This window comes from Hylobates moloch, unplaced genomic scaffold (assembly GCF_009828535.3).
Source record: "Hylobates moloch isolate HMO894 unplaced genomic scaffold, HMol_V3 SCAFFOLD_2, whole genome shotgun sequence".
Lineage (NCBI taxonomy): Eukaryota > Metazoa > Chordata > Mammalia > Primates > Hylobatidae > Hylobates > Hylobates moloch.
In genome coordinates this window covers 34,329,341-34,346,673 of record NW_026652277.1, presented here as the reverse complement: position 1 = coordinate 34,346,673, position 17,333 = coordinate 34,329,341, and the positions used below count along the sequence as shown (strand labels likewise).

The 17,333-nt window shown below is 34.9% G+C and overlaps 1 protein-coding gene across 6 annotated transcripts in view; it reads left to right on the top strand.

Annotated features, from left to right (window-relative positions):
• Positions 1-17,333, top strand: part of RAP1GDS1 (Rap1 GTPase-GDP dissociation stimulator 1) — a 177,367-nt gene that overhangs the window by 121,301 nt on the left and 38,733 nt on the right. For all 6 annotated transcript variants that reach the window (XM_032135840.2, XM_032135619.2, XM_032135773.2 and 3 more), the window contains 2 exons: positions 3,318-3,446; positions 15,997-16,122. In XM_032135840.2, coding sequence (XP_031991731.1) covers positions 3,318-3,446; positions 15,997-16,122 — 255 coding nt within the window. The remainder of the gene's footprint in view (positions 1-3,317; positions 3,447-15,996; positions 16,123-17,333) is intronic.

Below are 17,333 nucleotides of genomic sequence, written 5' to 3'. Positions count from 1 at the left end.
GAGGTCAGGAGTTTGAGACCAACCTGTCCAACATGGTGAAACCCTGTCTCTACTAAAAATACAAAAATCAGCTAGGCGTGGTGGCAGGGGCCTATAATCCCAGCTACTCGGGAGGCTGAGGCAAGAGAATTGCTTAACCCTGGGAGGCGGAGGTTGCAGTGAGCTGAGATCACGCCACCGCACTCCAGCCTGAGCAACAGAGAGACTTCGTCTCAAAAAAATTTTTTTAAAAATTAGGTAGTCCTTTGACACTGGTTCTTAAATTTTGGTCTTATGATTTTAGATGTCTAAAAATTATAGAAGACCTAGAAGACTTTTTTATGTATTTGGGTTATATCTGTCAATATTTATTGAATTAGAAATTTAAATGGAGAAAATATTTAAAATTATTTAGTATTTCATTTTAAAATAACAAACCTATTATATGTTAACAGAAATAACATTTTTATGAAAAATATTTTCCCAAAAAAATTGCTGCAAAAAATAGCAGTTTGTTTTACTGTTTGTGATGGTGAAGAAAACAATGGCTACTAATACAGTTTGGTGCCGTTGCTGGTGTTCATGCTAAAGTGCCAGCAGTTTTACCTACCATTGCTTTCGTACCATTGGTACAAATGTCAACACAGTGGCAAGAGCAAATAAAATCTTGGCATTTTTATGAAAATAGCTTTGACTTTGTGATCTTCTGCAAGGGCTCCAGGGACACTTTGAGAACCATATTCTAGGATGCCTCTTTGTCCATAAAATGGAAATTTATATCAACCTGTTTCTGTTTTTTTTTTTTTCTCCCCTCCTCTGGACCTTCATTATACAAGTAGAATGGCAGGCCTGCAGTCAGTGTGAACAAATTTTAGAATTATTTGAGTATGATTATTGTTTTAGTTAGCATCATAGAAGTAGATACAAAAGAGCACCCAGTTGGTCCACAATGAGTTCATCCAACTGGATGGCTATGTATTTTTCTCTTTTGTGTGGTATGTGTGTCGTATGTGAGTATATAATGAATTTGGCTCCTGGGTAGTTAAACATTTTCACGAAGCTACATGATTTTCATGAATTATGGCAATACCTACAATGTGCCATTTGGCTATGCTAACTTTTTCTCCCAATCTGCCACAATTTCAAATATTACTGCTTCAATTTGTATGCCAAAGACTGTATTAAGCGCTATAACATTTCTTTACTTTTCACCCCTCTTTTACCTGGAACCAAAATTTGTAACATTGTAAAAGCAGTACAGAAAAGTGATAGATATGCCAAGTTAGCAGAACATGAAGAGCATTATCTTCTAAGTGGTATTCTCCTGTTATCTTCTCCATAAAATGTGTTATTCCTCTGATGTCCCTAGACTGGTGGATTTTTTTAAAGTTTGTACCAACAGAACTGAGGGGGTGTGTGATGCTTACATATATGCAGACATATAGTGGAGTTTGACTCACATTCAATGCATGCGCTAGTGCTCACGCTTACATACCTGAAATTTAATGATTCATCAGCTCTGCAGTATTTGACAAAGTAGTCAAAATGAATACATATATAAATAAAAATACTGCTAAAGAACAAGGATCTTCAGAGGTGACCCTCTAATAAAGAGCCCTATCTACTGGTAAGTAACCTAAATAATTTCTAACTTGGAAAGCTCCTTGGTGCATGATTATTACAAATACTATAACCATAATGCAACTATTCTGCCAATATAATATAGATATAACACTATTGTGTAAGTATTTTAAAGTGTTGTGAATTATTGCTAAATTTCATATTCAGAAAAAAATTTAACATCAAAGGTATAAATACAGATTACTTAGTTGAGTATATTTTAATTCTTATCTCCTTTTAGATTTCGTAACTTCATTACAGAATTTGAAATTGTTGTATTAGAGTATTTGAACTCTAAACATAAACTTCCATTTTTTCCATGTTTATTTTTTATTCTTATTTTGGTAATAGGCCCCTTTCTATTATAGATGGGCTCCCACAACCAAACCATATAATTATTTGTAATTAACTAGTCATCAGCTTTCAGGGACACTAAGCCTCTGTTGACTATCTCCTCATACTTCACTCTGAAAACAGGAAGAATTAACAACAAAGACCACCAGGCAATAATGAACTGGCATGTGAGATAGCTCAACTCTGTATGTTCTTTTCTGAAAATCACCCACCTGCTTCCTTATCTATAGATTAAGAACTATAAAGAGTAATAAAAAAAAATTAGCAGGCCAACCCTGCCGAGGGATTGGAGCTATGAGGAACATGTGTTTTTATAAGAAAGAGTTTTGTCTTTAGATTGCAAAGAGAAACAACTTAAAAGATTTTGGGGAAAATTATTAGCTTGAAAATGGCATATCATTTTAAAGAGAAAAAAATTTTTGAAGAGCATTTCTGTATCTTTGGATGAACCAGTTATGGACAGTTACAGTGTTTTGCATAAACATATGGTTTTTTGTATGTCTTTCTTAGCTTATAGGCAGTACTTTTGGTTTTCATTTTTGGTTCATTTACCTTCAACTTTGCTACAGGTATTCTATTATTATTGTCCATGAAGAACCCTTGTGGAAATCCAAGGCATGTTTAGTACTTCAAAATCAATTAGTTTCTTAGAAAATGAAGGCAAGCAAGGATGACTGACAAGGCCATGTTAAACCTCATTCTCTTCACCTCTCTAACCCAAACTTTCCTCTCTCTTACTGAGATGATCTGTCACTATAATTAAATAAAACTTTAAAAAGAAAAATATTTTAGGTAACTTTTTTTTTCTGGTACATCTCTTCCTAGCAGTCATCAAGAACGCTCTGGTTGCAGCTATTCAGAACCAATCATTTTTGTGTATTTATTAAATACTTTTAATTTTGTATTATGAAAAGTGTTTTTAAAGGATTCTAAGATTTTTTTCTTTCTTGGTCTATTAAACTTGCTATTTTCTCATGCTTTTCATATTCTGTGATTTCCTGTAATGCAAATGTTACTCTAACTTTTTCACTCAAAAACTAATGGTAATGTTTGTTTATACTTATTAAAAGCCTGCTTTTTAATGGTATAAGACCCCATTTAAAAAACTAATGATTTGATATAGTCTTCAAACTATTTTTATTTCTAAATGCCTTTTGGTTATTCAAAGGATTCAAAACTAAACTCTTCTGAACTAATGTTTAAAATGTTCAAGACAATCATATGAATGGACTTCATTTTCTATTACTGTAATTTAAATTACTTTGAGTTTCCAATAGGGAAAATAAGAGGTGTTTTCTTCTTGTAGTGTTCATTTGACATGTCAACACTTTCTTTTCTGTTGTTGTTGTTTTTTGTTTTTACAGATTCGCTTCAAGCTCAGCTTATCAATATGGGTGTTATTCCTACCTTAGTGAAATTACTGGGCATCCACTGCCAAAATGCAGCTCTTACAGAAATGTGTCTTGTTGCATTTGGTAATTTAGCAGAACTTGGTAAGTCTTAGTCATGAACCACAAATGTAATTAACTTATTAAGGTGCTTACAATAAATTTTTCTGTAGATATTAAGAAGCTAGAAATCCATTTAGATTGTATTAGTTTATTTTTTGAAGCATTTGAGATATTTCCATCAATATTTAAAAAAGTAAGTCCAATTAGATCTTATGATTGCATTGTTTATAATGAGAGCATTTTATTTCCCTAATAATTTTACGTATTAATGTTTAAAGCTCACATTGTACATTATTTAATAGAGTTGAATATTTACAATTGTCTCCACTTGACTTTAATCTTTTTACATGAGGGATGGCAATTGTATGTCCACGGGTAAAAATAAGATGATTGAAATGTATTGCATAGTGACTTGTGCCTGTAGTTCCAGCATTTTGGAAGGCCAAGGTGGGTGGATTGCTTGAGCTCAGGAATTCGAGACCAGCCTGGGCCTGTCTTTACAAAAAATACAAAAATTAGCTGGGTGTGGTGGCTTGTGCCAGTAGTCCTAGCTACTCAGGAGACTGAGGCAGGAGGATCACTTGAGCCCAGGAGGCAGAGGTTGCAGTGATCCAAGATCACACTACTGCACTCTAGCCTGGGCGGCAGAGCCAGACCCTGTCTCAAGAAAAAAAAAAGAAATTTATTACATTTCATATAAATTACATGCTTCTCAGGTAAAGAGGAATCTAACATTAGACTAGGGTTCTTCATCCTCTTTTCATAAAATCTCAAAACATGACAGAGGACTTTTTTCTATGAATATATGTGCTATAGTATTAGAAAACAAAATCTGTGGAATCCTTGAAATTCAGAAGGCAAACAAAACCAGACCAATGCTGGAAACACATCCTAGTCATAACACAGAGGAGGATGATGGCCTCAGTACCTCCACCTCTTTTCATTTTTCTCTTTGTTACGCATTACCCTTTCTTTCTTCTTCCCCACCACCCCCACTTCTTGTCTTCCTTCACAGCTCTAGGTCTGAATCTAACCCCACAATCATATTAATAATAAATAATTATGGGCATAGTGAAATGAAATGGTGTTTTGTCATAGCTAAATACTGTAGTTACAACAAACATATATCAATTCTGTTACGTACCACATTTTATAAATAAAAGCACGAAGTCACTAATCTTGGTTTTTCTAACTGAAAGCTCATCTTGATTTTAATATTTTACTTTTATTTTGTCTTCCAAGCAAAGGGAATAGAAATTATTAAAGATATTTAGTAAAAGTCATTCTTAGTGGGTCATATCCTAGTATTTGTGAACATTTCTCAACTTCCCTCTTCATCTGCTTTTTCTTTTTTATACTAGCCTAATTAACACATTTTTTCTATCATTCAAGTGAGACCAAGAATAAAAGTACATTCATTTAGTATTTGACAAAGTTATTCTTTTCCATGATTAAAATGGAATGTAGGAGTTTGTGTTCAGTATGGTTGGCAGAAATAAAACAGAAATTGTGTTATAATCCCATACTGATAGTGTAACAAAAACATGATTGGTTCAAATCTTTCTTCACTTGCCTTCAGTTTTATGAAAATCAAAGAGTGCAGGTCCTTTGCTGTTATATTTTAATGTGAGCAGTTTCTAGAACAGCACTGTCCAATACAGTAGCTACCAGCCATGTGGCTTAATGGGCATTGAAATATGAAGTCTCAATTGAGATGTGTTCAGTATAAAATACACAATCGATTTCAAACACTATGTATGAAAAATATAAAATATCTCACCAATATTTCATATGTTGATTGCATATTGACATGATAATTTGAATATATTGGGTGGAATAAAATATTAAAATGTTTACCTTTTTTAACTTTTTTAGCACATCTTACTAGAAAATCTAAAATTATATATATGGTTCCATTTTTGGCTCTCATTATATTTCTGTTGGACAGTGGTGCTCTAGAAAATGAACTGCAACAGAATCATCCTTCACCCTGTTAAGGCCCTCCCTTTTGAAGTTTTAGGAGAGTACATAGAAGAAAGCAAAGATTAATGAAATTTATCTCACCTTACTTTAAGGAAAAGTCAGTACCAAGTAAGGAAATTACAATAATCCTTGGATAGGCTGTGCTGAATAAGAACTTTTATAATTGTAGTTGTTTGCTGAGGAGTGTTTCATCCCTTTTATGGTTTTGTGTCTAAATCTTGTAAATGCTTCAACATCAGGAACTGTGTAGAACTCCTGCTTGACCTTATGAGAAGAGAGTTATTGTTATCCCAATAAATAGTCATCATCAACTTCTCAAATGAGAGTCAAGGAAAAGTATTAGTCATTATTACCGCCTCTTGTGAAAAGAGCATAACAAGAACTGTGGTAATGGAAGAGGGTGGGCTTTGAGTTTAGTCATAGGAGTTACAGGAGTCTTTTTTTTTTTTTAAACTTTAAGAAACTTATTCCATGTCGTATGTCCATATAAGGGGTCTTATATTTTACAGTAAAAGAAGATCCTGGATCTGTATCAAACCTTACTCACCTTTACAGCAGCACCCCTAGAAGTAAATTGGGCCTAATCCTTACAGTTAACCCAACCCTGTGATTTATTTAGTAATACTAATTTAGGATCATACATACAGTCAAGAGCTTCTGTGAGAGGAAAATTCATTTATCTAAGTTACGAACACATGAATATTGAAGTATTTTAGAGTTCTAAGACAAATAACTTACATATTTGAACCCAAATACTTTAATATGTAAATATTGGTATAACTCTTTCTGTGTGTTTAAGACATTATAATAATATAAATATAAAATATTAACATTTCTCCAAAAGTGCCTTGCGTAAACCCAGATTCCAAATTGCTCACGTTAGGGCAATACTTTTCAAACTTTTTGACTATGGCCCATAATAAGAAATGTATCTTCATATCACCACTTATTGTATTACACACCTGAAACTAAACAATACTTATTATCCTTAACATATTCAGTGTACTCTGATCCTAAACTGATCACGTGACTTAGTGGATCTCTGTCTGGCTTTTGAAAAATACAGCATTATAGGATTTCTATTATTCATAAATCATTTGGAAAGCAGTTTTTTGTACTAGAGAAAAGTAATTCTTGATGTACATTCTTTTTAAAAGAGAACTTGGATTCTCACACAAAGCATCTTTAAGTGATAGTTCAAATAGTTTAATTTCTGATTTTAGTATCTATAGTTATTTTTACTATGTATATAATAGGCATAGCTTGTCTCACAAGTTTAATCAAAACATTTGGTTTATTCAACTTTTAAAGTCATTAGGCAATTAAAAATTTTAATGGATATGTCAGAAATTCTCAGTGATTATATTTGCTTTACTGAGTATTTATAAAAGTTTTTCTTAGATAATAAGTATATACTTGCTAACTGACGTTTTAAAGTTTCCATAATGTATACCATGCCAGCCTGTGCTTTCGCACTAAGCAGTGTTTTTACTGAGCCCTGTGAACTCCAGAGATACCTGCAAAAGTATTGTTGGAAGAGTCAAAGGCGGGGAATGGTTTAATATTTAATCCAGTCATTTTATCATTTGGGCAAAAAGCGAAAGAAAGATTTTTCAAAAGCTAAAACCCCAGAAATAAGTAGAAGTATTTGCCCTATAGCTCTGTCAGTCAACTCTGTTAACCAACCCTTTTTAAACATAAATACTCTTTAGGATAGCCAAAGTTATCAACCATCCACCTCTTATACTTTCCAGTCTTATGCTTCTTTTGAGTATCTCAATGGATAGTGCTTGCCACATATTACTGAATGAATAATAATATGAATGACCAGATCAATACTGTAATATCAGTGACATTTTGGAAAAGGGAGTGTATTAATCCGTTTGCACTACCATAAAGGAATGCCCAAGACTGGGTAATTTATAAAGAAAAGAGGTTTAATTGGCTCATGGTTCTGCAGGGTGTACAGGAAGTGTGATGCCTGCATCTGCTTCCGATGAGGGACTCAGGACGCTTACAATCATGGCAGAAGGTGAAGGGGGAGCAGGCGTGTCACATGGTGAGACAGGGAGTGAGAGAGAGAGAGAAAGGGGAGGTCACAGACTCTTAAACAACCAGATCTCACATGAACTAACTCACTTATCACCAAGGGGATGGTACTAACCATTCATGAGGGACCTGCCCCCATGATCTAATTACCTCCTACCTGGCCTCACCTCCAATATTGGAAATTACATTTCAACATGAGATTTGGAAGGGACAAAAAGCCAAACCACATCAAGAGTTTTCATTGGACAAATAAGGAAAAATAATTTGAGGACAAAAGCAGAGCACTGTATACTGAGGGAGCCCTGGCCTGGCAGGAGAGATAAGAGGTAAGTAAAGAGTTGCAAAGACAGCCTTGTCTACCTTGCTGATTTCTCTGGTATACAAGGAAAATAAGCCATTGAAAACACTTTGATACAAGTTGCTGTGTTAAGATAGCAGATTTGTTTGAGAGGCTGCGTAGACCACCTCTATTCAGCCTAGTCTCCCCCAATCTATGTTAAAAGATAAATATGCAGCTAATTTAGTTCAGCCCAGGTTCATACTCTAATTTCAGTGGTTACTGCCCTACCCCATTTGGAGGAAGAAAGGATAAAAGAAAAATATGTTTATCTAAGACTTCTCGAGTTTATATCATGAGTCTGTTATACCCATGTAATAGCTAGGTTATATACATCAACACGAGAGTGGAACATGTATGCACCAGAATAATGTTTCTCCTTTCAGAGTGAGCTTTCTTGCCTGTTAACAAGTACTGTATTTTTATTGACTCATGTAAATATCAAGTGCTTAAAATTCATGTCACATGCTTCTGAATATGACATATTACTAAATGCTACAGTTACTTTTTGTCAAAGTGTTTTTAATAAAAGTGTTAAATAACAAATTTGTGTATTTTTGCTGACTAGTGATGAAATGTAATAGCTTAAAGAAGAAATGGAAATAATTTAACAAGTGCAATCTATTTCAGAATTGGGACAGAAAGGAAAATACAGCTCTGCTTTATTAAGCTTCATAAATTTTACAGGATTAAAGATGTTTTCATTTTTTCCATAATAATGAAAAAAAGATTGTTTTCCTCCTGATTGTTATTTATGTACACATAATATTAAAGAGAAATTGGCCTTTAACCCAACACTCTTTAATATAAGCATGGAATTTTTTTTTGTTCTCTTCGAGTCCCAATGAATGTGTTTACATAATTTTTCATACTTAAAATCGTAGCATGAATATGGTTTTAAAGTATGCATTCTTATTTAACATGGAATAAACAGAATGAGACTTTGCCTGTTTTAAAATTTTAGTTGGAAACTAACTAAAACTGTATGGTAAAGAGATTTCTTCTTAAAGGCTTAAGACCTCAAGGATTGGGAGCCCAAGGCAGGAAGATTGATTGCAGCAGGAATTTCAAGACCAGCCTGCGTAACATAGTGAGACCTCCCCCCAACCCACTCTCTAAAAACAAAAAGCAAACAAATAAGAATAACCTCAAGGAAAGGGAATAAAAAAGAAAAGCAGGAGAGAGGATTGTGCAAGAACATTTTGGGACCTGGGAAGAAAGGCAATAACTTACATATCAAACCTTTGACATCTAAATCCTGGATAAGATACCAAGAACTAACCAGTTTGCATTTCACAGTCTTCAAAAGGCTTGGGATTTGGTGGCATCAAGATTTCTAGACCCTCTTTCCCTTTTCACACCTTGTGATGACTACCGCTTGCCTATCCAAGGAGAATACTATGCTTCTTGTCAGGATAACGAAAAAGAGAGGGTTTCTTGATGGGGGATATCACACTAAATTGAAGTAAAAGGTACCACAGTACCAATCCATAAACAGATTAAGTGAAATCTGAATGCCGAGAACCACAGTTTTATTGCCCCATTTGTTTCCCAGAACACAGACTTAAAGTTATTTATATTGAGGGTTCTCTACAAAAGGCCAGCAGATTACCCTATGGGGAATCTTGCAGTCAACAAGACTACTCGTACTCATAGCTCCTAATCAGTTTATTTTATTATTATTATTTTTAGTTCCTAACTTCATCAATGGCAGACAGCTCAAAGGTGAGGGCAATCTCTAACATGGAAGATGAATAGAGAAAAGCAACAGTACACTTTTCTTCAGGAGAACAGAAAAGAGCTTGAGCATTAAGAACAATTGCTAAGATGAAAGACAAAAATTGGAGAAATAGTTGTACAAGTAAAGCAAAAAAAAAAAAGGAGATAGAAAATAAAAGAGAAAATACAAGAGGATCAGATCAAGAGTATTAGAAAAGTTAACAGAGAGGAGGAAATTGCCAAATAAGTGTCACAGAACTGAAATACAAAATTTCCTACATTGCAAGTATCTGTCAAATAAATGTCCTAAGGAATGAAAAAATACACCCAGACCATAGCGCATCAATGTGAAATTTTACAATGCTGAGGACAAAGAACATCTTACAAGCTTCTAGAGAGGATGGGGGAAGTAAAGTTGAATACAAAAGATCATGAGTCCGTGGACATATGTCTCAAAACAACATTGGCAGCCAGAAGAAAATGCAGTGTTGCCTTCAAATTTTTCAGGGAAGCCAGATCAGTTAGGCAAGGAAGAAATAAAGGGTGTCAAAGTTGGAAAGGAAGAAGTCAAATTGTGCCTGCAAACATGATCTTATATCAAGAAAAACCTATAGACTCCACCAAAAACCTCTTAGAACCAAAAAATGAATTCAGTAATGTTGCAGGATACAAAATCAACATGCAAAAATCAGTAGCATTTCTACACACTAACAGTAAACTAGCTGAAAAAGAGATCAAGAAGGCAATCCTATTTACAGTAGCTATAAAACATATAGGAATAAACTTAACCAAGGAGGTGAAAGACCTACAAGGAAAACTACAAAACACTGATGAGGGAAACTGAAGAGAATATGAGCAACTAGAAGGGCATCCCATGCTTATGGATTGGAAGAGTTAATATTGTTAAAATGGTCATACTATTCAAAGCAATCTACAGATTCAATGCAGTCCCTGTCAAAATGCCAATGACTTTTTTGTAGAAATAGAAAAAAAAAAAGTAGCTTAAAGTTTTCATGGAACCACATGTAAAACCCAAACTATAAAACTAGTAGGCAAAAACAACAGAGAAATGCTTCAGGACATTGGTCTAAGAAATGTTTATGAATAAGACTTCAGAGCACAGGCAATGAAAGCAAAAATAAATAGGATCATATCAAATGAAAAAGCTTTTGCAAAGCACAGAAAACAACAGAGTGAAAAGAGAGGCTACAGAATGGAAGAAAATACTTGCAAATTATTCATCCAACTGGGGATTTATTCCAGAATATCCAAGGGACTCAAACATCTCAACAGCAGGGTCTCACTCTGTCACACAGGCTAGAGTGCAGTGGCCACCTTAGCCTCCCAAGTAGCTGGGACTACAGGTGTGCACCATCATGCCCCATTTGTTTTTGTATTTTTTGTAGAGACAGGGTTTTACCATGCTTCCCAGGCTAGTCTTGCACTCCTGGGCTCAAGCAGTCCACCTGACTCAGCCTCCCAAAGTGCTGGGACTATAGGCGTGAACCACTGTGTCTGCCCCAGTCCCATTTTTAAAATGGGCAAATTATCTGAACAGATACATCTCAAAAGAAGATACAAAAATGGCTAACCAATGTATGATGAAATATTCAGTATCACTAATCTTCAGGGAAATGCAAATCAAAACCACAATGACATATCTCACCCCAGTTAGGATGGCTATTATTAAAAAGACAAAAGTTAACATCCTGGTAAGGATGTGGAGAAAAAAGAGCTCACACTGTGGGAGTGTCAACTAGTACAGCCACTAGGGAGGTTCCTCAAAAGCCATAAATAGACCAGATGTAGTGGCTCACACCTGTAATCCCAACACTTTGGGAGGCTGAGGCGGGAGGATCACTTGATGCCAGGAGTTTGAGACCAGCCTGGGTGACATAGGGAAACCATTTCTGCAAAAAATTTAAAAATTAGCCCGGCATGGTGGCACAGGTGTATAGTCCCAGCTACTTGGGCAGCTGGGGTGGGATGCCCCAGCACAGGATGTTGAGTCAGGTTGCAGTGAGCCATGATCACACCACTGCACTCCAGCTTGGGTGACAGAGCAAGACTCCATCTCAGTTTTTAAAAAAAACAAATAGAACTACTATATGATCCAGCTGTCTTCTTTCTGGGTATCAAAAGGAAAGGAAGTCAGTATATTGAAGAAACATTACACACCCATGTTTACTGCAGCACTGTTCACAATAGATATGGGATCAACCTAGGTGTCTAAATACATGAAGAGGTAAAATGTATGTATGGATATATGTATGTGTGTATATATATGTGTATATATGTATATATATGTGTGTGTATATATATGTGTATATATATATGTATACACACACACACATACAATGGAATACTATTCAGCCACCAAAAAATGAAACCCTGTTTTTTTTTGCAACAACATGGATGGAACTGGAAGACATTATGTTAAAGGAAATAAACCAGGAATAGAAAGTTAAACACTGTATGTTCTCACACATGTGGAAGCTTAAAGTTGATTTTATAGAAGAAAAAAAAAAAAAAAAAAAAAAAAAGGATACTAGAGGTTGGGAAAGGTAGCAGGAAGAGGGATAATAGGGAAAGATTAGATACAGAGGAAACAAAATTACAGCTAGATAGGAGGAGTAAGCTTTAGTGTTCTGTTCTTTTATATTCTGTTGGATATAATGTCCAAATTATACCAAATAATATATTACATAGTTTCAAATAGCTAGGGGGAGGATATTGAATGTTCCCAATACAAAAGTACTTGAGATGATGAATAAGCTAATTACCATGATCTGCTCATTATTCATTATATGTAACATCACAGTGTACCCCATGTACAATTTTTATTTGTCAAGTAATTAAACTTTTTTATTTTTTGAGGGAAAATGACTTCCAACATAGAATCCTATACTCTGTCATACTATCAGTTAAGTGTGAGATTATGATAAGGTTATTGTCACACATGAACATCTCAGAAAATTTATTTCTTAAATACTTTATCTCTGGAAGTCACTGGAAGTTGGGTTCCACCAAAACAAGAGATTTAAATGAAGAAAAACTACATAGGAACTGAAAACGAAATCCAACAGGAATCCCAAGTACTAGGGTGATGTTATCGTCCCAAGTGGCGTGCTTTTAAGGAGCAACCAGTCCAGGTTGGGTTAGGTCAAAAAACTGGTGGGATGGTGCTTGGGAGAGTTCTTACAGGAAATGAAGTTGATTAATATCTAAAGTGAATGTATTAAGATTAAACAACTGATGGAGTGTTTGGAGTTGCATTAATAATAAGCACATAGCTAAGCAAATGAGGAAAACATTATTCCAGGAAAAATGAATTAGTGTATTACTGAAACACAACTGGTGATATAAACAAAATTACATATAATTAGAAAGATGGAGAGTATGATGAACACAGGAAAGAAAGAAAACTAGTGCTTCATCTTTCATAGTAGAAATTTGATCAGAAATGCCAATTAAATGAAGTAGCAGTACAAATATGTAATTTAGATAATATGTAAGTAAACAGTATGAATTAGCTAAAAGAGCTTTATGTACTTGTGAGGAAGAAGAAATGGAGGAGAGGAAACTGGAGTCTGCTGATAATATTAGGCTAACTCTTTAAATTCATAGAGTTTTAATAAAAATAAAACCTTAGTAAATGAGGCTTCTTGCCAATGTCCTGTTGAGGATCCATGGCACTTTATTGATAGATATAATGTCCAAATTATACTTCATGCTGTCTTTTCACTCTGTTCACCTGCAGGTTAAGTACAGATTTTGATCTATAATTCCTGTATTAATAATGGTGCATAATTTCCTGTGCTGGCAAACAGAGCCTGAGTTACATAGCAACAATGATTTGGTTTCTTTTTATTAAGTGTTTGGAGGAAAAGAATGTGGATTGGAAGGAATAGAGTGCCAACACTATTATTTTAAAGAAGAGTAAGAACATGTAACTAAATGAATGATGATGTCTATATACTTTACCTATGATTTTATGTTTTTGAAATCCATCTCACTTGGACAATTCTCTGAAGCAGGGGAATAACCAACAAAGTTCCAGGGATAAATCATCTCTACTTATTTTTTATTTATTTTTTTTCTTTTTGGGACAGTCTCACTGTGTCACCCAGACTGGAGTGCAGTGGCATGATCTCTGCTCACTGCACCTCTGCCTCTCAGGTTTAAGTGATTGTTGTGCCTCAGCCTCCTGAGTAGCTGGGACTATAGGTGCATGCCACCATGCCCGGCTAATTTTTGTATTTTTAGTAGAGACGGAGTTTTGCCATGTTGGCCAGGCTGGTCTCAAACTCCTGGGCTCAAGGGATCTGCCTGCACCAGACTCCGAAAGTGTTGGGATTGCAGGGATGAGCCACCATGCCCGGCCTCATCTCTAAATGAAACCTCCTCTTTGGGTGGAGTGTGCTGACATTTGCTGAATGTGATCTCTGAGGGTTTCAGTATCTTATTGGAAAAGACACCCTACCCTTACTTTTTTTCCCCCTTGGCATGTGAAGTAAGAGCTAAAGCCGTAGTTTTTTGTGGCATTAAAGAATCAAAGTCTTGGAGTGGATTTTTATCATTTTGGAATAGATCCATTGACAATGTGCACCAAGGCAGTGTAATAAAATGTTGATCAAAACTGTATTTAACCATATTAATGTGTTTCTCCTCTTAAATTTGCAGTATTTCTTACTTGATAGTAACACAAGAGATTTACCAGAGACTAGCGAGCAGAGTGTAACCCTGATAATTCATTTACATGTTCATTTAGTTACTCATAAATAACTTCATTTTGGACACCTGCTTTATACCAGGGACTATTCTGTGCACTGTTTCTGGTGGTTGAAGCAGTATGCACTGTCTCTGCCCTCAAGGAGCTTATAGTTTAGTGTGTATGATGGACATTTATTTTTAAAATAGTTTGCAAATAAACTAACATATAATTACAAGTTATGATATTTGCTAGTATGAGAAAGTAATAGAGTAAGGTAAGGGACTAATTTAAATTAAAGCATCAACTCTAGGTGGGAAAGAGCATTTTCAGACAATATTTTCAAAATGTCTACCTCCTACATACACATTATACAGTAGCTTTCTCACGACGCCGCTGGAGGATGCTGCCATCAAAACAAAACAAATAGAAAAGGCATAGATAACAAGGTATCTAGTACAGGAAGGAGAGAAGTGATCCATCAAGATAATGATAAAGAGAACCCAGGATGCCAGCTGTGCTACCAGAGAGAGCAGTATATATTAGATTAGGTCAGAATTCACTGAAAGAAACTTCTAGAAAAATTAATAGGATACTTAATGCAACCAAAGACATTGAGAGGAGAATTGGAGAGAAATGGAATGGATTTGGGTTGGATTTTGGAGGTAGATTGACAGACCTTGGTGATTGATTAGATGTGGAAGTTGAGTGATAACAAATGAGCAATGACTCCTAGATTTTTGCTTGTGCAGATAGACGGAGTGTTCATATACTGAGTTGAGGAACCCTGGAGGAGGAAGATTTCACAGTATGTCAAAAGCCCCCTCTTGGTATTGAGTTTGGAATGCTAGAGAGATACTCAAGTAGAGATGTCAAATGGGCAGTTAAATAAATAGCCTGATGTCCAGAAGAGGGTTATAAATATTTATGTTGTATAAATATTAACACAGAGATGCTGTTTGGTGCTATGGAAGAGAATTAGATAGCCTCAGGTGAGAATAAGGACTGAGAAGGTAAAGCAAAGGATGAATCCTAAGGAACTAGAATTTATACAGGTCTTATGGAAAAGGAGGAACAATTATAGGAGATTGCTAAGTGTAGAGGCAGGTAGGCCAAAACTAGTAGATTTAGTAATGCATGTGAGTTGAGAGAGTAGAGGCAGTGTATGTAAACAATGTTATCAGAAACTTGTTTGTAAAAGTGAAAATGAGATTGAATGGTAGTTGATAGAGGTGGACTAGGGGGAGGATGTGTTTTTAATTTTTTTTATGTGAGAAATACCAAAGTATATATAAATGCTGATCAATGGTGAGGCTCTAGGAGAGGTTGGAGATGCTGAGAGGCAGGAGCGAATGAAACCCCAATTACTCATGCAGAATTAGTCTTCAATAGTAGATATGTCAGGACCAGTGTAGAAAACATGCCACATTAATGATACTAAAGATAAGTCACCTTTAATTCATCCATATAGAATATGTTATGAGAAACTTTTCTTTGACTAAAATCCTTAAAACTATGAATTTATGACTTAGTAATTTTATTGTTGCTGTGGTTACCTATATGTTATGCTAGAGAACCTTTTTTTATAGCCCAAATATAATTGGGTCAGAACATCTTCTCTAAAGCCTTAGACATTTTTCCTTTTCAGGGACATTAAAAATGGATTTGATTGTTCCCATATTTGAAGAGTATTTGTATTTATCAGTAATGGTACAAAATGACCAAGTATTGAAAGTATTAGAAAACAGTTTCTGGACTTAATTTGGTTTAAGTTTTTCTTTTTTATTTTACAGAGTCAAGTAAAGAACAGTTTGCCAGTACAAACATTGCTGAAGAGCTAGTAAAACTCTTCAAGAAACAAATAGAACACGATAAGAGAGAAATGATTTTTGAAGTTCTTGCTCCATTGGCAGAAAATGGTGAGAAACTTAAATGCACATTTGGATTTTTGATCATATATACTTTAAATTTTTTTCCTAATATTGTTTGCCAGCCATTTGACTCAAAACCATTCTTTATTAGTGATATGTTTTATTTTGCATATCTCTGACTTTAGCTATGTTATCTACTCCATAGCTATATCTACATTGGCCAAAGCAACTTTCCAGGTTCCTTTGATTTTAAAATCTTAGAAAAGATACTTCTGTAGCTAACACATTCTTGTGCCATTCTGGAAAAGGCAGCTGAGAGGCTGAGCTCTACTTCTATACACTTGTAAGGCAAAGGGGATAAAAGTTGGAGTCTCAGTCCTGCCAACAGTGAAGATACTGGTTAATCACTCTCTTCTTTGGGCACAAAAATCTTAAGAGATGTATCGTAGAAATAAGAATGAATCAGAAGAAACAAACCATTCCATATTAGTAATTTTTCAAATATAATGTCTAGCACGTACTCAAAGAGGATCAGATATTAATACATGAGACAAAACATACTGTAAGCAAGAGTAGGCAGCAAATCTTCAGATACTGGAATTATTAGACACTGATTAAAAACAGGTGTGCTTATTCAAAGAGGTAAACGCAAGCTTAAATAATTTAGAAGGAAACTAAAAACTATTTTTAAAAAGTGACACAGCAGATTTAAGAATGAAATAAATGGAAATTTCTGAATTGAAAAATACAACCAAAATTAAGAATCCAGTGGGTGGTTTAATAGCAGATTTAATAGATACTGTTGAATTAAAGAACTAGTGAACTGGAAAATGGGTTGGAAAGAAATCCAATATGAACTAAAAGGAAAGAAGGACCCATTTACATAAAAGAGAATAAGAGGTCAGAGGATAAAGTGAGACATTCTCATATGCATTTTTTGGAGTCCCAAAAGGAGAGTAGAGAAAGTGGGGAGGGGAGTGTGCAGAGGCAATATTTGAAGAAATTTTGGCAGTGAATTTATCAGAAATTATGAAAAATGCAAAGATCCAAGAAGCCCTTTGAACCCAAAATATGATAAACAAAAAATAATCCACATCTAGATGCCTCATACTGAAAATGTAGAAAACCAATGACCAAAATCATTATCTTCAAAGTAACAACAGTTTGGCTGACAGCTACATTCTCAACAGCAACAATGAAAGCCAGATGTTATAAATGTGGTTTGTCAGAAGGAAGATGATATAGATGCAGGGGAGAAT